The following is a 27,175-nucleotide window of genomic DNA, read 5'->3' as shown; positions in this document are numbered from 1 at the left end:
AAAAAACTTTATGTCAACAGTAGGAACTGCTATAAATTAAACTTAACCCAAACGATTAGGCAAATATCAAACAGGTGATTTTTGCCAAAACATGACTCTATAGCTTAAAATAGTTCATTTCAGAATTTAATGTGATGAATGTAGAAAATTTTGCATGATTTATTCCAGTCTAAAAATACTCATTAGATTTTTTGAATTTCAGTCAAAAATAAACACTGCAGAAAATATGATTTATAAATTATAAATTCGATTTTGCTCAAAACCACCTTATTCACAGAATATATATTTATCTGAATATATTTTTGCGAAATCACACAATTAAACCGTCACAAAACACTGCAATAAAAAAGCCAACAATCTAAATCTTTTTGAATAAATAGAGGAGTTCCTTCGATTTTCCTTCAAAGTTAATTATTCAATATTACCAAATTTATTATCTCGAAGCAGATTGCTTTGAAAAGATTACACAACCTTTTGATTCAAACTTCAAAATAATTATTTACAACTTTTAATAAAAAATTACAATATTGAAAACAAAATACATAAACAATGATATCACAAATGCTTGATTGCTGATTGTGCTAAAAACCATAAAAGATTCTAACAATGTATTCAAACATGTAATTTCGATAGCATAAACAAAATGAATTGGTGCAAATGTTAATCAATTGAATAGTTGTCTGAATTCAGAGTTGATAAGGTAGTCTAATTCTGTTGTAGCTTAAAACCTCTGAGTGAAGTGAACGATACGAACTATTTCTAAGCTTTTTGTATCCCTCTTGATACCAACCATTTAAATTTGCAGCTATTGCACCCACTAAACTCTAAAAAATAGAAATTCTGATTTGTTCAAAGTTTTTTATTGATTTTCTCAACTGACACTCTAATCTAATGAACCATTTTGTTTCTGCCTCTGTTTTTCAAGCATTAACTTTCTCGGGTATTTTTTTGTCACATACAATGAACATATTTGCCAGTTTTTGTTCTTATAAATTTTACGACTTTTTCCTGGGCAGCTTAACTGATATTTCTACCCGTTTATCTGCCTGTCAAAATGAAATTGCCTGATAATTCTTTACGTACCCAATTACCATCTAATTATGTTTATAACAGTAATAGTGCACACGATCTTGAATACTAGCCAAATTCATATCAACTCTTAAATTTCCAGTAGTCGAATATGGATTGGTAGTCCTTGACTGTTTTACTGCAAGATTTCCGACTGTAATACTGAAGATTTTCTTATTTTTCGATAATATACCAGGATTTGAGACATTTCATGGGAAAATCACGAGTAACCTATCAAGAATATACGTTTATTCTTTTAATTTACTGATAATTTTAGCAGAACAGTGTGTTTATTTTCCAACAAAAGGTGATAATCAGTAACACTTCTTCAATAAGTTACACTTCTGTGGCTGCTAAGATCAGAAACCTCATAGCTATAAATACAATGAAAAATGTGTCGAACGACTTAATCTTTGAAGCTATTCCTCCTCTTAAAAGTAAAGCTAAGCTCCAGATTTTGTCTCTGAAATTTCACACTTTAGAATAAGCTAACAAGAATGATGTGTATTTTAGCAATGTAAAGTTTCAATAAAATTATATTAGGAACTGACCGCCAGAAATTAAAAGCGAACTTTAAAAAAATGGCTGTAATAAAATTCAAATCTCTTAGTTTTTTTCAAACATTCTGTCCCTCTATCTTGGCATCAAAACCAACGCTTAGATTTTTCACCCAATACTGCTGAGTTGCTTTGAAAACCGTTAATTATTGACAAAACGCCTCCTGTTATAAGTACCCTTTCCTATTATCTTCTTGATTTTTCACACGCTAATTTATTTTTTATGACTATGAAAGAAAAAAAAGAGGAGAAAAATCAAACAATGAATATACAGTCCATTCTTTGTAAGTAATCTTTTCATTTATAAATCATTTCATGCAGAATGAGTTTTTAAAACGTTTGTAATTTTTCGATTGTTTATTCGCTCTTATACAAACAGACAAGCGCTTTTCGTTTTAGAAATACCTGGTCTTCTCTCATCACAATTTTGCTAAATACCTTTGAAATTAGTTGTTTAAGGGATTGGTGCTAAATACCCCACGGACAAGTCTAATAATTGCATTAGACTTTCAAGAAGGGTGATTGTTCAGAAATTCACGAAGAAGAAGTTCACATGGCCAAGTTACAAACCCAATTTTTGCGATGTTTGCTCTATTTTTACCGTGTCATGATAGTCGCAAAATCCTAGAAGTCTCGATTTGGCTTCGATGCTTTCAATCTTGGTATATTTCTAACGAATTGACCATCCCCTATTATATGTCTTCTGGAATAAGTCCTCCTCTTGCAAGTAAAGATAATGAACAAACCCAACACTCGGATAAGCCCTCTCCTAGAAAACCAATTTTTGCATTTTATAAGCCCCTACTCCAGAAAGAACAGAGATATACCGAATTTTATTCCATGATTGATAACAGATTTAGCGGTGAATGATAAAAAACCAAAATAAACGAGACTGCTACGAAGTGTACGCCAATATGATAAACATATCGATATCTTTGGTTTGGTATTTTAGGCCATTAAGGAAAATTCAGATGTAATGTACTGCATTGGAATGAAAATTGCGAAATAGCTGCAGTACGAGCGATTGGCAGCTTGCAGATGATTTTTATAAGTCCTCCTCATAAAAGCGCCCCTGCCTCTAATTAGCCCCCGTCTAAGAACTGAATAGATAGATAGGGCCCCCGTGAGGCTAATTCGATAATTAACGGTATCATATCGAATGCCGCTTGAACTAAATTTCATAAATGGAGCTTAATTTTAAGCCGCTTTTACCGGAGCTTAATTTTTAGCTACGTGTTTTATTGCCAAGTCATTCATTTTCGATATTTTCATATTTTCTTCGTGTAGATTTGTGAAGTTGTGGGGTTTTTTGGCAAGCGAAATGTAATTGAGATTGAATAAACGAATAAAAATGAATAGAGATACGCTGATGCATATCAAACAAATTATATTACAATTTGTTGTTGCCTCATAAATGGAAGTATTCCTTAATTTCTTTTGATTTGAAGTGTTTTTAAATTCAATGTGGGTACATGTTTATGTTGGACTCCCACCCCTATCTCTGCCGAAATGTATCTTGCTGTGGAATTAGCTAGATCAGAATAAAAAATTTCCAGGAGAAGTATCTAACATTTTTCTGTCTAGGGTGATCAACAGTGTAGCGTAGCCATTTATTTACTTGAAGGGTTTTCATTTTGCAAAAAGCTGATCCTTTAAATACCGCCTGCATCGACTAGAAGACGCAGGGTTTTTCTGCGGTTCTTCTCATTTACGTTGTCTTTGATCTAGAATATCCGCTTGCTACTGTCTTCATGTGGTGACCACATGTTAACAGCTCCCTTACTTTTGTTACTGGTTCCGTGACCTTTTGTTATGCAGAGTGATCATTGAATTTTTGTATTTTAGCCACAGCTGTTAAAGACAAACTGGTAAATGATAAGAGAAAAGTGGTAATTATCAACTCTTTCACTCATTATCAAAAATTGCATATGAATTTAATTAACTGATGCTAAAATGTTTGTCTTTTGTTTCTCGAGCCGTTTACAATCCCCTTCCTGCTTTCGCAATCCTTTCTTTGATTTCTTTAACTGTTATTTTAGTTGTTTGTAGCTTTTGGATTCCTTCTGATTGTAAATATTTCGTCGGTAGGTGAACATTGCTTGGATGATAAGTTTTTTTGGGTAATGTAACAAGTTTTTCATAGTCCAAACATAAGTAAAAATAAGTCTTCTTGCATAGGTTTCTGATATTGCTCGACAACTCAGCAAGCATCCTCTTCTGGATCACCAGATATATAAATGATTCTTGTACGCTGTTTGGTACAGAGGCTGCAAGAATACTTAAGACAGCATAACAACGCGTCATCTATGGCTAGACGTCTTAATGTCAAAGTCGGTCGCGGCTCTGTTTATCCAAGACGAGGCAGCCCGCATGAAGTGGTTTAGCATATGATGACTGTGCAGCCGCAAAACGTTAAGCAAGCTTTAGACCGACATGCTAAGTAGGTTTAAGCGGTTTTTGGTTGCAAGAAATGGCAGTCTAAATATGATAACCAAGTTATATTGGCCAAAAAGCTCTACAGGGTGTTTCCTCTAAAAATATGTTTTACTTAATGCTTTTTTCTCAACCTGCAGCTATTGGAAAGCTACTGTTGTCGCAAAGTCTCAGTGTGATGTATTTCGTGAAATGAATACAAAGCTTAGCATCTATAGAGTTTAGTGCTCCAACATTCCCCAGATCTTCTTACATGTCAGGGTTGATGGTCATTGAGATCTCAAACCTAGATGAAAGTTTCATTCTTCAAGGTTTCTCTTGTCCATCCTATGACGTCACCGTACGAGCGCGGAAACTCCAGCTCGCGAAAGAAACATCAATATTTCTGGCAGGAAATGTTAGCAGAATAAAAAAGGTCTCTGGCATTTTTATCCAGGCAAAAACGTCGAAGATTCAAATGCTTACCCAATTGCATCCGAGAGCGAAGACATGTTGTTTTTAAGATGGTTTAAACCTTTTGTTGGATAGTTCAATTCCATAAATTTTTTATTAACATTGAACTAGCCTTTTAAAATTTCATACGATTGCCTTGTAAAATTGACAATGACTCGACATGCAACAAGCTGCTTTCATTGCATTTTGATGGATTTCTTGGGTTCAAAGCATGTACCCGGTTTAGATAATCATGGCTAGGTAGCTGACATATCTTCGTTGGCAGGTACCGTACGGATTTGGTCATTCACGCAATCTTCCATCTCATGGGTGGTAAATTTTCATCCAAGATTTCCGCAAATGCAAGTTTTTGACATTCCTGATACTCGTTCTTTTTGCTGGATGCATGCTGTCATATGTATGAGTACTTTCTGCAATTATTCCAGGCTACATGGTTGCGTATAGACAACCAACATGTCTCGGTTTTGTCTTTCAATCAATCTTTAAAGATCAGTGCAGTTTAATGAATGTTTCCGATTTTACAAGCAGTGAAAGCAAATCAAAAGTTTGTTTTGCGCAACGATTGCCGAAACTTAACATGGTCTTCACTCATGTTGCTATGCTGATTTTATACGCATATACGTGAGAAAGACCTAATCGATGAGCGTTGTAGAAACGTTACTTCGTGCGTTTTTCAGTGGAGAGTTTGTTGAATAAGTTAGAATCGAAATAGGTTAGATGCCTGATGCCAATGAAACAGTTTATGAATAGGGGCAGTGTGTTTAATCTGTTATAGTATCTTTATATTTACAGTGGCAAGTTTTTTACCATGCTAGAAGAATATAAATAAATGATAAATAACCATTTGGTACTGAAAATCGGAATATAGCGCGGAAGAGCAGTAATATATCATGCTAAAGCACATTTGGTCCCATTCTCCTCTGAATATAAATGTCGGATTGTTCAAAGGTAAGCAGAAAATTGTACTTTAGTATGACATGTTTCTGCTCTTCCGTGCTATATATTTTCAAACAAATGATAGTTCAGTTTGATATTATCCATGAATAGCATTTTGATACGTTCCTATCACAATGTGCCCACGATTCTAATTTGCCATCAGTTCGTCATTTTATCAGCTGCTCGTTCGTTTTTCTTCATCCAGTCTATACTGTTTCTTGGTTGCCGTCTCATGTATACGGCCCTAATCTCTTCGTTTTAGGCCATTTTGAACCTATCACGTATATACGCATCAGCTCACCCATCAATCAATCAATCGCAGTCTGTCAACCCGTCAATCAATCACTTCAAGCCATCGATATTGCAACAACTATTCTCCTCCTTGTAGCTTCTAAGACCTCCCCCTGTAGCTTCTAAGACTTCCCTCTGTAGCTTCTAAGACTTCCCCCTGAAGCTTCTAAGACCTCCCCCTGTAGCTTCTAAGATCTCCCCCTGTAGCTTCTAATACCTCCCCCTGTAGCTTCTAAGACTTCCCCCTGTAGCTTTTAAGATCTCCTCCTGTAGCTTCTAAGACCTCCCCCTGTAGCTTCTAAGACCTGGTCTTCCACTTGTCATTAGTCCTAACCGTTCCCTTTTATTCCATTTTAGCAAGAGAATTCTGTTGGGAGCAATGAGAAAGTCCCAGTAAGTTTAGTAGAATTATTAGATTGATAATATAGGATCGATGTTTTTGATAAGCAGCTTGAGCCAAGGATGGACTCAGTTTGGTGGAATACATCATTTCGCTTAAGATGCAACATTTACAGTATTATTTAAATTCGGTACCGTTCGGTGTCATTTGGTTTCTTTCGGTGCCATTCGTTATCATTCGATGTCATTTGATGTCATTCTGAGAAATAAACGCATTCATATATGGTTCCATGGGTCATTGGAGATAATATATTGATAAACACGCACAGGAACTGAACAGTCATGCTGTTTGCTTACAAAATATAATTGCAGCAAGAACAAGCTAGCCTATTTATGAACGTTGACCTAAACTTTTCGCATTGAATACAAATAATATGTGCAATTAATTCACTATTTGTGATTTCAAGAATACCAAATACATGTCAGGTCCTTTGGATACGCGAAAAACGTCAGATATTTCTAATCAAGACCCGATTATCAACATTAACTAACTGACAGGCCCCTGCACATTAAGATCGCGTAGTTGAACCTGTCATCGGCCCTTTCCACACTCGATTCAATCTGATCTATGACTTCTAAAGACTGTACTGCGTGGCTATTTTGCTTTGAAGCATCTAGGCCAAAGGCAATCTCACATGCGCCTGGTGATGGTTTGTTTCAAAAGAAATTCTATTCCAAGAGCGTTTTAATGTCCTAAACCATGAAAAAGCTGTTTGCATCACCTCTTTTTAGTATATAGTATACATTAGTATATAATTTTACCCTTTTTTAGAATTATTGTTTTCTTCGATCCAGTCGATTTGCTTTCAATCTTCAATGTTTCAAGGGTTTCGATTCAATTCAACACAGATCTTTTAATCATTGTTGTCTTCAATTGAAATTTCCTTCAATTTTCCTTTGCCGTTCTCCACTAATAAGCTTATTTTTCCAGGGCTCTCAAGACGAACAGAGCCTTCACTCAGACGACGATGATCAGCGAGGTGTGTTACAGTTATCCTATTACAATTGCAATGGTTTTAGAGAAAATATCATCAAAATAATTGGCTTAGAGAGCTACCAAGTACTGCTATTTAGATGAAAAACCCTTATTGGATTTTGATTATAACTGTAAACGAGATAGAATAAGTAAGTACAGTTGGGATGAAAGCGAGGTTCTTTTGATGGAATGACAGTGTGATTTCCGGCTACTGAAAATACAAAAATAAGCATTCAGAAGAAAAAGGTCTGCCATTTTTTGCTATAACAGCACCTAAAACAGTAAGTAACATTACCCGTTACTCGTACATTTGATAACGGGATATGCTCGAAACGTTGTTATTGATCAAATCTAGTGTTTATTCCTGGTACAATTTTCTTCCATTCAGAGTTATCATATCATTACATTGTACCGCACACAATCTAATATATTAACAGTATAAGATAGCTGTTATCTTTAGAATTGTTTAAAATACTCCAAGTTAAGTATTGTTATGTAGACCTCGAGACCATCTTTTTGCAGCTTGATTTCAAAATCATTATCAAAATTAAGCGCGCTTTGCCCGCAGACAAATTTGTATCAGTACCCGCAGGTAAAAGCTGGCTGCAAAGACGATAATTAGTTGTTCCAACATCTGAAAACCTCGTGGGATTTTTTAAGTTTTGCTATTAATAATTCATGATACAGAAGCATTATCGCAATTTGTTTCCGGGGGATTTTAATGGCATTGATATCAGTTTTACAGTAACTTGAGTCTATTCAGTTGCATTACCGCAAGTCCTTGAAACTGGTGATGGTTATTGTCTATGCTACAGAAACTGTCTTAAGAGATTGTCCTCGACGGGTTAAGTACGTCATCGTACATAACTGGTATAGCAATTTGATTTGTTCATATTAGTGAAAATGCGAGGTACCAAACGTTGGCCTTAAAGGTGATTTGTTTGGAGAGGAACGATTTTTGAAAGAAATGCAAAAGAGAAATTGTTAATGATCACGATTGAAATTATCAGACCCAGAAAATAGTTGAATGTATTTTTCACATTTTCGTTGGCTATGAGCTTTTGTATGGCCTTTCTTAATTTATTTGGCATAAAAGGTTAGGTAAGTATAGTATAAGTTGGGTACCAATGATTGCTATTATCATCTTCTCAATTAAAAACTAATAACTTTCTCAGTGTGGTATTTGCTGATTAGAGTTCAAATATATTCTTCAATGCTATTGACTATCTCTACATCTGTCATTCGAGCAACTCGACCTAACGCACCCCCGTCTACTTCGCGGTATGGCGTATGGAAAGGGATATCAATGTGGGCTGGCAGTGCATTCTTAGCTCCATTTATTACCACTTCTCATCTTCAAGAACCTATCGAGCTATGCATTAGAAAATTTTGAATTTGAATCAATGAATTTCCATATAAAAGACTTTATCACAAACATGGCAAACATAAGTTTCTCAAGTGGCGGGAAGGCGCGATGTAAGTTAAACAGTTATTTTTAACTTTGAAGTATTTGTTGTGAAGATTTTCCTTAAAGTCACCCCGAGAACCTTCCATTTAATGCACAAATTTTGTTCTCAAAGCTCACTTAGATTTATCTTAGCTTGCCTTGTTCTTGTGTACTAATTGTTTTCAAATATAATACCGATAAGGTTTCTACTCATATGTCAATCTGCCTGACGCCTTTAACCCAAAGTTGCAATTGATCTTTAGTAGCTTGCATTCAGATTTCCACACTCCACATCGTTTTATTTACTTACATGTTTAAATTTTTTCAAATTCATTTTGACCCAATTTTATTTCTATTATTCTTGCAATTTTCTCCTGCTGGTTTAATACACCACCGTTTTCCTTTTCCATTCTATATTTTAGTTTGATATTGCAACTTTTTCAACGAAGTAGCCTCTTTCATTCCCTTGATCTTCGTTCGCTTTTCTCAAGCGTCGCATACACCGTTGTCGTTCAAAAAAAATCTACATGGCATTCACAGTAATAAACTACAAAGGCACTTCCCCAAGAGTACTAAAATACACTTTTGATACCTTCTAAGACTAAGCGTTTTGGAAGGTTTTTTGTTGCTTTACCACATTGGTATCGAAACATACTATATCAGGTGGCTGGAAATTTCTTCACTGTGTCCATTATCATAACACATGGCAATCTTATTATAAACAAAGTCAGGCCTATATTGCGGCAGGTTGCTGCTTGACAAAGCCTGACCCAAATAGCGTGGCGTTATTAGCCAGCTTTTGTTCTTGTCATCTTTCAAAATATTTTATCGTACATCAGGTTCACTGTTTGGTCTTTTATCTCTACTCAATCTTCTTGCAAAATCAGCTTGAAACAAGCATATCTGCCGCTTGGCACCTGCTGGCAAGACATGTTATTTACATAAACATGAATCACCACCTTGTTTCTAAGTACGAAGTCCTTTGTATGCAATATTCGATTGTACCCTCCTCCATTGCCTGAATCATCTGAGGTCATCAGTTACACTTTTGGCAGTGTTATTGTAGAATGCAAACATTTGTCAACATTAATTAGAGATAACTCGAGAACTAGCTACTTCTACTTGATGTATATAAGCCTCCCCTCATTTTCCAAACGTCGTTTCCTCGCCTATCCTTCGCCAGCCTTAGTTATTTCTGTCCTTAGCCGCTCAAATAAAGAACACCAATTGTAAGTAGGCTACTGATGGGTAATGAAATTGAACAATTCATTAATATTTCATTTCTCTTCATCGTCTCCATTATCCAGTTTCAAAATCATATTTCATTTTCAACGACCATATCTTTCGTCTGGTATCTTTGAACTGCACAAGAAAACAAAATACTGCAACAAACAACGCCCTTTTATCTAGACATGAAAAAATATCCACAGAGTTTTTCCTAATGAACGCAGCAAAATGTTGCGTTCGCTTACTATGAAATTCACAATTACTTTAACAGACAACGCATTTTCGCATCTTGGACTACTTAGTTTAGACGCTGGAGAAGTTATATATCTGCCATCTTGCAACCTATTTTATAAGAAATCTTTTTTCTGTCATCTCTAAAGCGATCGTCCTCCATGTGAAACTTCAGCGTTTATCCGCATTAACATTGTATCCGAGAAAAATTTTTTATCTTGATTAGCTTTAATCTTGATTTTCTAGATTATTAAGATTAATGGCAACTCCACAGCATGGTTTTCTATATATTCAATGACATCAAGTCGCTGTTTAGCTCGACTTAATTTATTGCTAGCAGAGTGTGATTATTTGCCTTTGAGGGATACCTTTGAAAATATTATAGACGAGATTACCACGTTTTATTCGCTCAATGAATTGGGATTATATTCGAGATTATTTCTTGCATCGAAAAACGAACACTGATCCGTTCGCAGATCGCATTCAAAGCACTCTTGCAGCGATCTTTGCATCGCACTCTTGTGTACTACAACGCTTTGCCTTGAAGATTTTTATTCTACAGTGCTGTTAGGCATGCACGGCTTTGATATAAATTGAGCATGTGTTGCCATATGGTTCTAGAATACTTTTCCCATTGCCCAGTATCTGAAACATCTGCATACTGTTGCAAAGTCTCCGATAAAGACGGCAAGTGGATTTTTAATTAAAAGCCTTTTTATCTCGCTCCATGCGCCAGTTCAAACTCCCTATCTTGCATGTTAGGTATCACAAGAAACGAAAGATCTTCATGCTTGCCTGATAGTCGGCTTGAGCGTGAAATTCAGCTAGTTAAAACTTTAGTCAAGATTGTTAAAATGCCTTCAAAAGATATTCGCAGTTTGAAAAAAATCGTTTCCCCTTTTCCCTTCACATTTTGCAAAATTGCAATATTCTGTGGTTGCATGTAAGTATCCGGGTTGGCATTTGACGCATAAGTAATTTAATGAAGTTATCAGCATTGTACGGGGGGAAGTTATCGAATTTAGGTGCAATATTGATAGCTTTGAAGGTAGTTAAAAATTATTCAGAACTATGGGACGGTGGGTGCTTTGACAGTAGCCTGGGCTCGATTTTAGGATACCATGTGTTGTTGGAGAATTTGTTTTAGTTATTAGAAACATTGATAGAAATACCTACAGTGTTTTTTTGCATATGAATTTACATCTACTTTTGTCAGCTGCATATCAGTTTCTAGTTTTTCCATGAACCAGATACCATATACCTAACATTGATTCTTCTTTCCAAAAGCCGTCAGAGAGCAAGAAATAATCAAAGTTACGCAAAGATTGATTGCTTGCATCACAATGGGAGACTTTGATACTTATTCGTAAGTACAAAACTATTTCTCTTCTCTTTTTCGAGTATTATAAAGGAGCCCAAGGGTTTCAAAGTGTGACGTCATGAAACTTATTCGTGAGTACAAAGCTCTTTCTCTTCTCGCTTTCAAATATGGTAAGGGAGCCCAAAGGTTCCAAAGTGTGACGCCCGATGTAACAGATGAGTGTTTTCTTGATTTTTGTAACTACGCTGCATGTAAATACGTTTAAGAAAGACGATATTTTCAAGTATGATTTTTCTCGGGCTTCTTCGGGAAAGTGCTGATGAAACTGTTGCGTCCTTCAACAGGTTATCCTGAAAATGAGACCGCTTGTCATTCATTTCTGATAGATTTGTTTGTTGCTTCTGAATTTCTACTCTACCTTTATACACGAACCCGAAATTGAACCTTTTTTAAACAGCAAGGGCTGTTTTGTATTTTGTAATCAACGGACTGAAACGAACAGAAGATGTGCGCTATGGAAACTGGCTGGATGTATAAGCAGGGAGGGATAGGCGTGAATCTGATGCTGTTGAAATTATAGCCTTCCTGTACCACGTAGACTACATATGATTCCCTTAACCACGATCATAAGGAACTGCATATGAACTCCCTTGCAACATCATTAAGAACCGCCTAACCAGCATCTTTAGAAGTCCCCTTGTAGCATCATTAAGAACCGCCTGACCAGCATCATTGTCAGATGTCTCGTGGCAAGCACTATTACGGGCACCTTGTCGAGTATGAGAAGCCCCCCAACCTACATAATTAGGAGACCTTTTACCCGAGTGATCTTAACCGCTTCCAAACAAAAACCTTCGCTCCGCTTTACTCAGATAAGAACTGGTTCAAAGACGAATGAAAATCAGTCCACTTGCATAATTATATACTGTGACCCATTGCACATCAAGTAAAATTCTTGACCAAAAGAAATATTCATTAATTTTCTCAGATCCGGTCGTTCAAATTTTATAAATTCAAACCATTCAATCTTATATCTTTTTTAAAACGAATATGCAACTCACAGATAATGAAACCAGATGTTTATTCTACGGTTTCTGGTTTTTATTCAGACTCTTGGTTGGTATGTCTAATTATCAATTGCGGAATCAATTGGATTAGGTTAACAGTGAGTTGTTATGCTCGGGTGCAGATTAACGCTTCAAGGAAGTTGTATGGCAAGACAGCTGACTTTTTGCACCTGCGTCACCCCTTCCGGCAATATCGAAACTTTAACCTTGTGGTATGATCTTCTTCAATGCCGATAGATCATTATATGATGACCAAAAATGTCTTTATTAAATCCCCGGTGGCTGAGAAGATTTGAAAAATGCGTGATCAACAAACCATGGGAATGTTTCGGAAGTAAGAGAATTTGCAGCGTATATATCCATCAGAGAGAAAAATTAGATACCATAGCAGGAAAGCGCTTAATTTTTATAAGGTCTCCAAAGGCATGGCCTATCGACCGAGCAGAAGTTATTTAAAGGACTTTTTATTTGCACTCTGTTCTACGGTAGGTATTGCTAGCGTGGGGTGTAGGCATTGTACGATAAGTCTGTTAATTGTTTAGTGCCAAAGAATTCAGAAAGGTGAAGTGTTTATATAATAATTTTTTTTAAGTATCATAGTCAAACTTAATTAGTATCCTTTTATTTCAGAAAACTTTGCGATGAGAGAGTTACATGCTTTGAGCCACAAGCAAAAGGAAATCTGGTTGAAGGGATAGATTTTCATAAATATTATTTTGATAATGGTAAGCTTTTCTTAAAATTATTCCAATTAGCGCGTTTGCCACCTTGAAATCTGAACATTATCGAAAGAAAATTAAGAAAAAACTTGATTTGTGTCTCATTTACCATTTGTAGCAAAAGTTCCAAAACGACCATGTAAAAGTCACTTCTGATGACAAGTTTTGAATATGTCTAGGCCATCTTCTAAGAGTATTTGTTGCAAATATTGCGACATGGATAACAATCTTGTGTTGTGAACATGCTTAATAAGCGTCGCTCATCGACATTATGGAAAATTAACATAAAAACCCAAAAATATCGTGTACATCGCCTAACCCAGTACAACCAATTGAAACTATTGTCAAGCTTCCAGTAATACACACCCCTGTCTGCAGACTCCTCCAAACAACAGAAAAACATTTCTTTTGCTCAATTTTCTTTGCTGTGATACAACCCTTTACAAGTGACCCCCTGGCAACGATACTTTTGCCAGAACAAACAGTAATGCAATACTAGTGCCTGTGATATGTGTGTGATCACTAGGGGATTTTGTATTCTTATTGTGCCCAGACCTTATTTCTGACCTTGCATTAAACTTTGCACATCATTTTCAGTTATGTCAAAGAGGACGACTCCAGTGAACACGACGATCTTGTCGCCCCATGTTATCTTGCTATCAGAGGATTCTGCATGCATTAGTTATGTACGCCTTACACAAACCATAGATCAGTGAGTATAAACTTCTTTTCCTTCCATCTGCTAACATGCCTCAAAGTCCATATGTAGAGGATATGTAGAGCTGTCAGCGTTGTGTCACATTTAGCTTACCGGCTGTAGGAATACAGCTGTTTTGGGGTTTCTGACACACCACTCGACCTCTGTCTTAGTCAACCCACCAAAATTCATTCTATATCGGTCAAAGCTAATTTTCATCAGAGGACGTGAAGGTCGTCAATTAAGCTCCGTCTAAAGTATCTTTGGCTTGCAGTAACACTTTACAAAGAGAATTGTAATACGTTTTAATAAATATGACTAGTTCAGGAATAAATTAATAAAAATGACAAGTAACATTTTAGACAGTTTTTTCAAAGACACGCGAAGGATGCTAAGTCAAGTTGTTTCAAGGTTGCTCTGATGTTGTACCAGCGCTGCCATAATAACTTTCTTAAACAGCTTCACCAAAAATGCTTCTACGTCTTGTCTCGTTTATTCGATGCATTAAACTCTAAATAGATTGGAAAAAGGACGTCTTTGGCCATAGGAGAATGACAAGCATTCGCAAATATGCAGCCAAATAGGAGAATCTCATGACAGATCCTCATTGGCGTTCTATTTTTAGCCTGCATAGGCCTCTTGTACTGGACATTTTTATTTTCCTCTTGTGTCTTTAACAAAGTGATTTTAGAGTTAGTCATTATGCACCCGAAATGTCATTTAGGATAAAGGTAAGTGAGTTCACATAGAGAGAAACTCAGGCACCATGTTCTTCGCATTGCAGAACATCAAAGAAGTCCATCTGATACCATACTCACCACTGTATTTTCCCTCTTCTCCTACGAACAATGTTGTTTTGTGTAATTGTAACAGATTAAGGATGATCCAATTTATTTCTGTTAGATTGCTATGATATTTAACTATGCAACCAACATTGCCTTTTGGGAAAGTGGATGCGATTTCATTTAGATTAATCAGTTTATTTTTGCAACACAGCACTAAGGCCACAGGGCCGTCCAAGAACCTATGACAAGGATTATACCTTGAAAACCTAGGAGTAAATTACTTTAGTATATCACGATTCAGGTTACAACAATGATGAGTTTCGATTTATTGCTTTCCAGTATGAATAATCCTTTGACAATTCAACACGAGGAAACCCGTGTATGGCAGAAGAAGAGCTCCTCCTGGGTATGTGTCCACTTCCACCGCAGCTCCAATGGCTAGGATTTAGCAACTGATAAATTGAATTTCATCATGACATTTTAAGGCAGTCTGGTATCTGATTAACATACTGGGTTGCGTAACAATTAACGATTGTCTCGCGTATAGACTCGCGTGTCTCGCAGAGCGTTTAGAGGCAGTATTGAATGGCCAATTGTGTAAAGTGGGGAGCGTGTATGTCGGCCGCTGGTAAAATATATTTAGCGTTTTGACATTGAAAAATAAGGACCAGTGAAGGAAAGGGTGATTCTTATTGACTAAAGATATGTTTGAACAGATTCCTCGTTTTTCCCCCCAAAGTAAATCATCACCAGGTGATGATTCAAACCCCCAGAGAAGGCTAGGTCCCTAATGGGGGGTTATCAGCCTCCCTTCACTGGCCCCTGCTCTAGTTTCAATGCGGTTATGATCATTCTTGTGTCACGGATTATTGAAAATTTTTAACTTTATCATATAAATCAACATATAATGAAGTTATTGTCTTTGCTACATCAAACACGGTACGTAAATTGTGACAAACGATTACTCAATACATTGAATAGATGATAATGACTTCATCATATTTCGTATAATGTGCGACTTATTGATAAATATGGAAAGTTTTCTCTGTTCATCTTAGGTGTAGGAAGAAAATTTATCAGCCGTCTCTTGGCATAATTTTCCAACAATAAAATGTTTCTTGTTAAACGAAATATTGTTTGCTAGATTATCTAAAAAAATGATAAATAACGAAAACTAAAATATCTAGCTGCCACCCTCGCCAGAGGTTCCATTTGCTAAGGTTTCAAGAATCGATCTTAAACGATGTATTCTGTTTATGTTTTCAACCTCCGTATAAGATGTGATCGTTGATGCCGATTTTTGATGCCGATTTCTGATTCTGATTTATAATTCTGATTTTTCGTATGGCTCTTAATGTCATATGAGCGGTTCAATCCATCTATCTGAAACAATTTGGCTTTTTATAAGTTGACTAGCCACATATTGACACGTCATACTGTCCCTTTGTGGTACAGAGTGACTGAGATCATGGTATATTTAGACTCCTGCTAGATATAGTAAGAATGAATTCTCATTAATGATTTATGTGCTGTTAATTTGAACTCGATTTATGTATTTATGAAATAGCTGACTAATTTCTATAAGTTAAAGACAAACATTTAACGAGTTACTGTACATGTTTGCAAATTATATCCATAGATTTACAAACTATCACAGCGCACTGGTTTTTTAACACTTCTGTACGTAGTTATCGTAGCTCAAAGTGAAGCCTAACTAAAGTGCCTTCAACCTTCGTTTGTCGTCTATGACGTCATCTCCCTGCGAAAAAAGCCAACGTCTAGACCCTTTTTTATTGCTTTAAATTAGAGTAATTAATTAGCTATTAGACTTTTTTTGAAGCTGATATAATATTAACTGAAAATGGCACAGCTTTAGTTGTAAAGGACTTTAATTATTCTGATTAAGACTGTCAGTAGTGTTATTGTCCTATCATTTTATTACTACAAAAAATTTGTTCATAGGAAAATTTGTTGTTAATGCGAAAAATCCCTGTGTTTCCCTATCGTTGTTTAATAAATTTTCCATTTTAATAACATAGTTTCAAACGCTTAAATGTGGTCACAAAACCACAATGTGTTCAAATCCCAATAGGCTGATTTGGAAGAAGTTTAATAAACGTTTTTTTAGTTTTCAATTTTATGGGAACTCGAGTTTGATAAATCTCTGAACACCATAGGATTTGTGCATATAAAATCTACCATTTCAATGTTTTCTTGTTAAAAATTTGCATCACAACAGTTCGGCAAAGAATTTCATTTCCAATTTTTTTAAAGACAATTCGTAGAATCTTTCTTAAACTGATGTACGCTGTATGATTATTTGATTTCATTGTAAATTCAAACAAGTCACGTTCGATGCTTGAGGGACAGCAAGTTCCTTAATTTTAAGTAAAGCAACAAACAAGTTACAGCACAGCCCCGTATTGATTTAATAAAATCAAAAATTATCCAGCAAAATCAAGAACAACGAATTCGATTGCAACTCAGAAATCTGTGTCCTTAATCCATGCACAAATAAATTATTTCAAAGGCAAAACATATGCCTCAGCGAGCACTGTCTGTCAACTCTAAGATCATTTCCTTCAAGATGTTTTCATCATAAATGTCTTGCCTTTTCTTCATTGAAGAAAAGTTTAATAACAATGGGTTTAACCGTTAATGCGTGCCTGGTCCTAGGATCGATAAAAGCAAAAAAGTCACCAATTATTTAATAGTGTACGAATCAGCTTCTGTAACACTTCGGCTTTCGTTCTGTTATACAATAAAACTGGCTCCAAAATGAATAAATCACGAATTCCAATCCAATGCTTTGACGAATTCTTCTTCAGTAAATTGCAGCATTTTTGCAGCTTCGATATGCATCTGAAGAACAGAAAAATTTTCTAAGATCAATGAGAAGATCAAAAGTTTAAAAAGCCTGCGCAGACATAAAGCTTGTAAGTGCCTAACCATTGATCGATACCTTAGTGCGAAACCTTTCCATCGATATAATTTGGGTTTATTATCTTTAGGGCCTAAAAGAAGTGCAGAGCTAGAGTCAGGCATAGCTTTTGGCAAAACAGTTAGTATTTGTCAAGTGCTTCCAAGTGAAGTGGAAAAAAGTTAATGACACTGGAACTCCGGAGTCTCAATTTCATCATCAAAATCAAAATATCATCATAATTTCGCCATAGCTTTAAGTTTGACAACGTCATTCTGCTTCTTGGAATACACGGTCAGCCTTATAGGTCATAAGGCCAGCAGTAGGACAGATAAGCAAAGAGATTTTAAGCAAAAAAGAGAGGTTGTATACGAACCTTTTGGCGCTTCAAGATGTCAATTAGCTTCATTTGTTTTTTAAACGCGTTCATGAGTTCATTTTTCTGTCTTTCAAGACGTTTGTTATCCGCAATGACTTGATCAATTCTTTTTCTTTCTTGCTCACTCATGTCCTATAACAAAACTCGATTAGAACTTCAAATCATTTAAGTAATAAATTCAAAAAATGAGGAATGATTTTACGACCATTCAATATACTAAGAAATATATGGAGGTGTGTCTCTTTTGAAGTTACATTTGCCATCGTTGCCAAAAGTCTTGATAGAATTTTTCAAGGCCACTTTGGCTCGTCCTTACGCAAAAAAGAGGGATGGTATACGAATCTTTGGGTAGGGAGGAGGACTTTGCCAATAATTTGTCTTTGCGTCTCACTTAATCTCTTGTTATACTCGAATCTTTCCCCATAGAGGAAAAGGAGTACAAATATTTATGAAGATCATTTCAGACAACGGTTGAATTTGTCAAAAACAAGCATTCCGAATTTTACCTTGGTTGATTCCTTTGCTCTCTGCAACGCAACTCTGTTCTTCTCTGTATCTTCCAACGCTCTGTTCAACCTGCGAGAATAAAATCCAAAACAACACTAACAATGAGTTGAAATCATACGGCGACAATACACTACTGAGCGAGGGGCAAATCGCTGCTTAATATCACGTACACTCTCTAGAATAATCACACTTTAATCGAAATTAATCGCATTAATAAAAAAGTCAAATCAATAAGCACAAAAATTACTTAAAAATAAATTTTAGAATCTTTGACCACGTCTATCCGCATATGTTAATGAAAAATGCAATAATGAGAATTTCTTTTTCACACTTTTTCAAATATTTCATGAACACATAAAAAAATCTGCAAACACACAATCGAGAACATTAGCAAAACAACAACAAGTTTTTCTAGGTACCCTGCAATGTAGCAAAAATGAAGGCATCGGTATGATGCCGGGGTCACTGAAACAAGCATTGCTGTTTTTGTTGATGCCACTGAAGTTGATCTGACCGAAAACCACGCCTTAAAGCAGTCATTTCTCACTCATTTCTCGTGACAGCCCCGGCTGTTGCAGTTGCAACTGTTAAATTTATGGGAAATTATTTCTGTCATATTCTTGTATTTTTCCCCAATAAAGTTTGATAATCAAGTTCCATATTTCCGGAACTTGTAATGTTTTCTATCGGTTAAAGTTTCAGTAATGACAGTTTCATTTGCCAATAGCGATATCACTTGCGAGGGCAGAGCACATGCATTTGTCTTAATATCTTTCACAAGGTGTTCAACAGCTGTTTACTGTTTTTCATCTCAGGCTATTTGCATCCATGTTACTAATGCTACTGTACAGGAAAGATAGCTTTTTTGATGCATATTCAAATTCTTACGACGAAAGTAGATGGCCCACACAACGAGCACATGCATTTGCCTTGATGTCTTTCACAAGGTGTTCAACAGCTGTTTACTGCTTTTCATCTCAGGCTATTTGTATCCATGTTACTAATGCTACTGTACAGGAAAGATAGCTTTTTTGATGCATATTCAAATTCTCATGACGAAAGTAGATGGCCCACACAACGAGCACATGCATTTACCTTGATGTCTTTCACAAGGTGTTCAACAGCTGTTTACTGTTTTTCATCTCAGGCTATTTGTATCCATGTTACTAATGCTACTGTACAGGAAAGATAGCTTTTTTGATGCATATTCAAATTCTTACGACGAAAGTAGATGGCCCACACAACGAGCACATGCATTTGCCTTGATGTCTTTCACAAGGTGTTCAACAGCTGTTTACTGCTTTTCATCTCAGGCTATTTGTATCCATGTTACTAATGCTACTGTACAGGAAAGATAGCTCTTTTGATGCATATTCAAATTCTTATGATGAAAGTAGACGGCCCACACAACAGAAAATATGCATTTGCCTTGATGTCTTTCACTTCAGGCTACTGTCACCCTGCATCCATGATGTAGAAAACCCATCATATATAACATTTATTTAATATTTTGCTTATGCTGCTGTTCAAAAAAGATAACTCTGTTTTTAGTTGTTAGTGTTATTAAACTTTTGCACCTTTTTTCTTTTGCAAATCTTTTGGATCCACCCCTGTGTTGAACTTTTAATTTTTCTTTTTCAATTTCATCAAGTATGTTTCAAAATCTTTGCTAAACTGGCATTATAGGTTGGAAGTTAATTCATGAAATATTTTTGTTTAATTTAGCTTATGAATTAGTTTACCATCATGCGTTCAAACGACGTTTACTGCGCATGAAATTATTTCATAGCACTTTGAAATCTATGATTCAATTTCTACATAATCACAAATTAATCACAAATTGACCAAAAGTTTATCATTTTAATCAATAAAAATCAAATTAATCACACACAAAATTGATTTAATCACAAATAAATCATTAGTGATTATTAATCTCGTACGCTATTTTCAAAAGTGATTTGATAAATTTTTCTTGCAATAGTGAAATTCAGCATTTCAAAAACATAACAAAAGAATATAATTAAGAACACCCACCTGACTTCCAATGTGCTCATGTTTGCAGATAATTGCTTTTTCTCTCTTTTTATCGAATCTAAGTCCTTGAGAGTAAAGCAAATATATGCTAGAACTATTCACTGACTAAAAGAATACTCTTACCACTATAAAAATATGTTTGAGGATCGGGTGATTGGTCTATTGGCAGCCTGTCCCTTAAGCAAAAAACTTCGTTTTAACCCATTATGCTCTATTGTGCTTTTTCATATATATATATTCCACCGAGAAATTAAAAATAAATTATACAAGTAACACAATATACAGAAAAATAACTATACACAATAACCAGGACGACACTCGTAGACCAAAAGGCTATGACTATGGCAATTTAACAAACCTTTTTTAGTTGAGAAACTTGTTGTTCACTTTCTGAATTTTTTTGCTTCGCTTCATCATACATCTTTTTCCATTTTTCAACTTGATTCTGAAAAAAAGAGCATACAAATTTATGAATCACAAGGGAACTTGTAGTAAAGCTATTAGATACATGTCTGAATAAATAGCTGCATCCAAGATCTATCTTACATTTATAAGATATTTTACAAAAATGAGTGACAAATATTGAAACTTGCGGTTGTTTGATAGAGAAAAGTACATGGGTAAAAAATACGAGTAAGTGAACAATTGATCAATAGATTATTGAAAACCCAAAACAGATTTACCTGTAAATTTGTCTTTGTTTTTATGGCTTGTTGGTGCTCTTCAGCTAGTTCTTTCAACTTCTGATCTGACATTTTGATGTTCCCATGCTACAAATAATAATAAATGAGAAAATATTGGGTTTTTTTCAATTCTCTGTTTCACGAATACAAGCTCATAGTGGGGAACTATCTCCATTGAATGTTGGTCAGAAAAAATCATGTTTTTTGTTTTTTTGTAATATGTCGTTAAGATTATTTACAAGTGTCGTACTAGGCCAAAACAATCCTTATTCAAGGTTTCGCAAAGAATAGAGACATTAATTTTGTACTACAGTGGAAATAAAAAAGTTGTACAAATGATAACTAACGACATCATTGTAGAATTTTCATTTCATTTTTTTCATTTTAATTTATTTAGGGAGAGTTGCTTTTCAGCCGGAGCTGATTTACAAGGGGCATTCTGTTCAAAACTGTAATTGCATTCAAATATAGAAAAATTAAATTAGATACAATATCAATAAGGCAAAAACTGTTAAAAACATACACCAGAACTAATAATTAGAAAACCAATTATAAAGAAAGGAAAAGCGAATTACTAGGTATACTGTAAATAAATTTTTCGAATATATTTAGGGAAGATGCCTGCTTAGTTCCGACAGGAAGGTCATTCCACATTTTAGCTCCTCGATAAGAAAAACATCTTTGCCCGTTACATGACTTTTTTTGGACAATTTCAAATCGTTTGAATCCATCCCTAGAATGGTTAATTGCTTACAAAATAGTTAGTGCAAAAGACAATTCTTTTACAAACATAATTTGCGGGTAAAAGCTCTGCTAGTTCAGAAACATAAGTTTAGATATTGTTTCCAAGACCGCGCTTCTTGTTTATTTATGAAAGCCTGTTTTAAGAGATAAAATTGGGCCTCTTTCCTGGGAGATTCAAATCATATTTGCCATTACCAATTTGCTGTTATCTGATGAAACCCTGTCCATTTCTTCTTGCATAACTCTAAGCTTTGCCTTTAAAAATCTAATAACAGCCTCTAAAATCCAATAAAAAGGCAGAAAATCAGCTTTGGTGTAAGCAAGATCAAATTGCAACCAATACTATTTTAACATATCAAATTTATGAAAAGAACAACAATTTTCATCTATTTCTTCGTGACTCCATTCAAGCCTTCAACCTAAATCTATTAACTTCAACTTCTTTAATTGTTATTTCATTTCGTTTAGCCCAGGAAAGAAGATTGACACCAGATTTAATTAGAGTGTCAGGGCAAATTTAAATTTTTCACGAACACTTTTTTCCAAAGAAATGATACACAAATTCTAGAAAAGAAATAAGAAGGAAATATCACCCTAAGATAAAGAGTATATTGAAGTAAACATCCAAACAGCCTGAGTTAAAAAGCCGATGCTAGAAATAATGGACAGTTCACTTCCCATTAGGCATGCGCTCAAAAGCTGTTGGGACAGTTGATCACAGGAAAACCTTCATGAAAGCTGGACAGGGCAAATCTATTGGATAATAATCAAATCCTCTTTTGGCAAAACAGGATACTCTTGAGGATCTCTGCATTTAACTCAGGCCGTTCACTAATCCCTTTGGCAACCTAGTTAGACTTCCAAATGCTCACCTGGATTCATGTCGTTTGCAACTTCTGGAATAACCTCCTCATTCATTCGGGATGGCGTGTAATGTTCGTCAGCCATTTCTTGCTCCAAGGTACTGATTTTGTGAGCAAGCTCAATTCTGTCTTGCAATAGGTCCATCGATAAATCGCTGTCATCTTTTTGTGTCATGAATGAAGCCGGATTGGAGGCCTTGCTGTTTGGTCTGCTACTTGAAGCGCTGAAAGAACACGGAAGAACCCTTTAGAGTTTAGAGATCGAGTGAAACCGCCGTGCTATGATAGTTAAACGAGTAAAGAAGCAGAGTAGCCCTGCCAAAGACTTTCAAAATAATTTTTAAGAGACTTGCTATGACAAACATTTGCCTGAATTGAATGCACAGCATTTCATCATTTCAAAACAAGATGTAATGCTTTTCTTCTGTGTGCTATTCGGTTTGCTAAGGACCTATTCAATTTAAGAAAACACAGTCCTAGCTCAAATATTTCATATCTATTTGGGTACCTGAAAATCTAACATGTGTTTTTTTGTGTGAAAATTGCAAGGTAAGACCAAGGCAGCATCCGACGAAAAATTAAAATATACTGGTGCAATCATTATAATTCCGGGCTATTCTTGGGTGTTCATGCTACCTAGTCTGATATGCTAGCGACTTAATTTGTACCATGCATAAAAATTTGTCGATCGAATTTAACGAGAGTCTCTGGTTTAAAGGAATTAGTTTATGGGTAACGTTGCCTCCTATATTTAGCATTTGCTTCAGTTTATTTGGCACAATAAGCTTATTTGCTTAAGGTCAATGCAGTATAAGAGCAACCTCGGAGTTTATTTGTGGCAAACATAAACATTTTTCACTTAGTTTTAACTAGAATTAATTCTTGGAAGGGGGCGCCTCCCCTATTCCCACGCCGCTAGGAAAGTTAGGCCGGGTATCCACATATGCCTTTGGCACCGTACATAAGTGAGACAATACCAAGATTTACATAATGTCAAATATTCCAAAACAGCATTCGTCTGACAAACTCCAACCGAAATGGGTATAATGTTTATAGGGTTACACGAAACAGTGATCTTGAAACTTCCTTACAGAGATTGTTTACAAGGACATATTCCTTGCATAATCAATTCGGACTGTTTATTGCGTAAAACCGATAACGAGCCTGGAAATTTGGTAAACTGCATCGCATGAATGAGGACTTTTCATCTATACATTTTTCATTTTGCCCTTTGTCATCACAGATCATATAAACAGCTAATGTTGAAATCTGGGGAAACATAGAGGAGAATTAATCATCCAATGCATTTTGCTTGATAAATTTTACCTTCCTTGTCTTGTTGTTTTGTTGAAACCAGTATGTGATTTTGATCGCCCTTGAACTGGTGCTTTCTACAAAAAAAAACAGATATTTTACCTGACAAGATTCGAGTATCCAATGCATCTTAACGTATCAGTTGGTAAAAAAAGTTTTGTTCGGGATTTGAGAAGCAAAACGAAGCAAAAACTTAATTGCATTGAAATATATTGGATGGCCTACTAAAAAATTCTTGAAGATTTTGGTAACAATATATATTGTTAGGCCATATATTTATTTTTGTGGATAAATGATATGCTGAAACAAGTGACATCCACCAATAATTTTATTTTAAAAATGCAAGATACAAATATTCATTGTCAAACATAAACTTAGATTAGCAATTAACTGACATTATATCTGAAAATTGACAGGGAATCAATTAATTTTGTAATAATGTCTACAAAACTTAGCACAAAATATTGCTAAGCATTTATTAGCCCAGCTGACTTTGCCTTGAGTTTGATGCAAAAAATAAGTGGACCATATATTAATTTGGCTCTATAGACTGGAGGTTAGTATCAATTTTGGCAAAATTGTTCCAAAAAAATTAAACAGCGCTAGAGCATTGAAGTTCGCTATACATCTGTTCAATGTTGTTGCCAGCTCAAAAAAACTGGGGTGGATATGTCAAACCCATTGTGACACCATTGCATCTGTTATCAAAACATTTTTCATAATCAAGTTTTATTGTATATTAGCTCTAAAACATAAATTAATCATTTCTGACAAGATATTCATGTAAAGCATTTGATTCAAATACCTTTGGCTTTAGCTGGCTTGAACTTGGTCTTTGAGCAGTACGAGACTTGATTTGAGATTTTGAATCACTAGAAAAACATTTTAATTTGAGATTTTTCACTTTTTGCATTTTGAGAAACAATCACAGAAGATGTTTAAAATAACAAACAAGAAATAGCTTGAAAGAAATAAAAAATTTAAACCTGGAATAATCCCCAGACTTTATACTTGATGATTCTGCAACATCATGCTTTCCTTCCAGATATTTTTCTTGGCCTCTCTGCAGAAAAGACATTTATCAAAAAGATCTTCCATCAATTAGAAGATATTTTGCAATTTTCATAAAACATAAAACCCATTGCCATTGAAGCATGAGAAAAAGGAGCATGGTCAGTGTACTTAACTGACAAACTAATAATTTCCTTGTCCAAAAATGGGTTTGAAAAAAGCAAATGTATTTTCAGCATTTTTTCTGACAACCTTCCAGGCATAAAATATTAGAAGCAAGAGTAATTAAATATTCTAAGGTAGAAAATATATATACCCAGCTGGGCACTGCTTTGAAGTCAGTTAATTTGACATCTTCTTCAAAGCTATTCTTAAATGTTATTAACCAACTATTTTTGCAATTTTTTGTTCCATATAAATCAGTACGAAATAAAAAGTTTCACAGTTGTGAGCATTGCAACACTTAAAATCAGCAACATTAGATGATTGACTGGTAAAAGAGAACAAATTATTTTTGCACTTTCCATTCAACTTTTATCAAATATTTATTCATATTGAAGTTTCTTATATTTGAACAAACCAGAACACTTTCTGCTTCGTTTATCAAACTGGCAGTTCTTTCTTCCAATTCTGCATTTAGACGTCTATGAAAAAGGCATAACTTTAAAGAAATTCTGGCAGACAATTGAAACATCTTATTTGATGACAGAAAAATCTTTGACATTAAAAAAGGAAAATAACTGAAGCATCAACTACAATATCATTATGCAATCTATGAAAATCCTACAATGTATATTTGCTATTACATAAAAGATGTTAAAATAACATAAAACAGTCTGTTTTTACTATCAAAAAATCAAATACATTGGAAAATATTAGCTAGGATTCGAATACAGGAATTTAAGTACATTCCAACACAACAGAAAAAAACATTTATCTCCATTCCAACAGTGCTTTAGTAAGAAACTATAATAGAGTCTGTGCATAATATTTGTTTATGTTGTTAATATTCCCATTTAAAATTCTAATTTCTAAAATTACAAGAAGAAAGAACTGCAAATCCTCCAAGAACTTTGCTACCAATTCCATGCATTCACAAAACTTGTGTTATCTGCAAATTTGAATAATTATTGTTCTCTGGCTTTCTCTGCAACCCTATCCAGTGGTTCGGCCAGTCCTCTCTCACTCTTCAGGTTCTCTGCACTTTGTGATGGAGCTGCGATGGCTCCCCTGTGTAACTGGTAAAAGAGAGGGGCAGTGCGGGTGAAAGACTTGGCCTTGGGTGTTGGCCTGAAAGTACGACCTGATAGCTCAGTGGTAGAGCACTTGATGTACAAAGTCAAGGGTTGTGAGTTTGAGCCTTGCTTGGGGTCGGTTATTTTCCCGCACTCTCTACTAATAAATACTTCATAGTATGAGAAGTACTTACAGATATTCCTCCTCTTTGCTTAGAAGCTGAGTTGACTTTTTGGTTTTTCTGCTTGCATCACTTGCCATTTTGAAGACTCTTCGCACACTTGAATATAACAATACAATTTTTCACATTGGCTTTATATTGTCTTAAAGGAAACACTTTGTTATTTCAGCAAAATTAAGAAGTCTCTTTAAAAAAGGTATAATACTTATAAATGCCTTTTTCGAAGAGAAGATCAGAAAAATCTTCCATTCGTATGATTTATGACACTCAACTTTGAATAAATGATAAAACTTTGTTTTATTTTTAAGTTCCAGTTCTGTTGTCGTTTATGTTCAAATATAGGTAAAAATATAAAAATGCTTATTAGATATTTGTCAGAAAATCTTGACTTCGCCCTTTCTATGAATTTTCCTATCTATCTACACCATTTGATGAAACTACTGCTCTAACATGAATCAGTTATTTTCACAATGATGAATATGGACATAAACTGCATTAAAGAAAGTTATCCAGTACACATAACGCAAATAACGTATGTAGTACCCTCGTGTCCTATAATAACATGTCTAAAACTTTAAAAATAAATTTATAATCATTACGTTCAGCGGAGAACTATAAAGATTTGAATTTACCTTTTATGCTTTCCAAACGTCAACAAATTCAAAATGTGCCAAATCGAGGCCGCGAGTTACCTTG

At 35.1% G+C, this 27,175-nt stretch overlaps 2 protein-coding genes across 4 annotated transcripts in view; one reads left to right on the top strand and one right to left on the bottom strand.

The window, feature by feature from the left end:
* The window catches only part of LOC135683483 (calcium/calmodulin-dependent protein kinase type II delta chain), a 35,442-nt gene extending 18,868 nt beyond the window's left edge, over positions 1–16,574 (top strand). For 2 of the 3 annotated variants that reach the window (XM_065198755.2, XM_065198747.2), the window contains exons 14-21: positions 1,862–1,909; positions 3,471–3,514; positions 6,096–6,131; positions 7,069–7,117; positions 11,306–11,384; positions 13,037–13,131; positions 13,723–13,837; positions 14,947–16,574. In XM_065198755.2, the coding sequence (XP_065054827.1) occupies positions 1,862–1,909; positions 3,471–3,514; positions 6,096–6,131; positions 7,069–7,117; positions 11,306–11,384; positions 13,037–13,131; positions 13,723–13,837; positions 14,947–15,049 (569 nt within the window). In that variant the 3' untranslated portion in view covers positions 15,050–16,574. The remainder of the gene's footprint in view (positions 1–1,861; positions 1,910–3,470; positions 3,515–6,095; positions 6,132–7,068; positions 7,118–11,305; positions 11,385–13,036; positions 13,132–13,722; positions 13,838–14,946) is intronic. The other variant, XM_065198763.2, reaches the window with a different exon arrangement.
* A 438-nt stretch (positions 16,575–17,012) lies between these two features.
* Positions 17,013–27,162, bottom strand: LOC135683544 (testis-expressed protein 9). Its single transcript, XM_065198838.1, has 14 exons — positions 27,112–27,162; positions 26,492–26,578; positions 25,643–25,706; positions 25,038–25,114; positions 24,857–24,923; positions 24,064–24,128; positions 22,747–22,961; positions 22,070–22,152; positions 21,131–21,217; positions 20,806–20,892; positions 20,448–20,512; positions 18,413–18,482; positions 17,904–18,038; positions 17,013–17,469 (listed from the first exon to the last, which is right to left on the bottom strand). Exons 2-14 carry the CDS (start codon positions 26,557–26,559, stop codon positions 17,395–17,397), a joined length of 1,158 nt encoding a protein of 385 aa, XP_065054910.1. The 5' UTR covers positions 26,560–26,578; positions 27,112–27,162; the 3' UTR covers positions 17,013–17,394.
* Between the last annotated feature and the right edge of the window lie 13 nt (positions 27,163–27,175).

Source organism: Rhopilema esculentum, chromosome 17 (genome assembly GCF_057945365.1).
Source record: "Rhopilema esculentum isolate cy_ngs chromosome 17, ASM5794536v1, whole genome shotgun sequence".
In the NCBI taxonomy this organism is placed as follows: Eukaryota; Metazoa; Cnidaria; class Scyphozoa; order Rhizostomeae; family Rhizostomatidae; genus Rhopilema; species Rhopilema esculentum.
Note: the sequence above shows the minus strand (reverse complement) of the source record. Positions and strands in the feature narration are given on the sequence as shown.

Bases quoted from the DNA above. Each gene is read 5' to 3' on its own strand.
- LOC135683544 (XM_065198838.1), bottom strand. From the start codon at position 26,559: ATGGCAAGTGATGCAAGCAGAAAAACCAAAAAGTCAACTCAGCTTCTA. The intron at 25,115-25,642 runs GTTTGTTCAAAT...TCTTTTCTGCAG, and splicing joins ACGAAGCAGAAAGTGTTCTG to AGAGGCCAAGAAAAATATCT. The intron at 20,893-21,130 runs GTAAATCTGTTT...TCTTTTTTTCAG, and splicing joins AAACAAAGACAAATTTACAG to AATCAAGTTGAAAAATGGAA.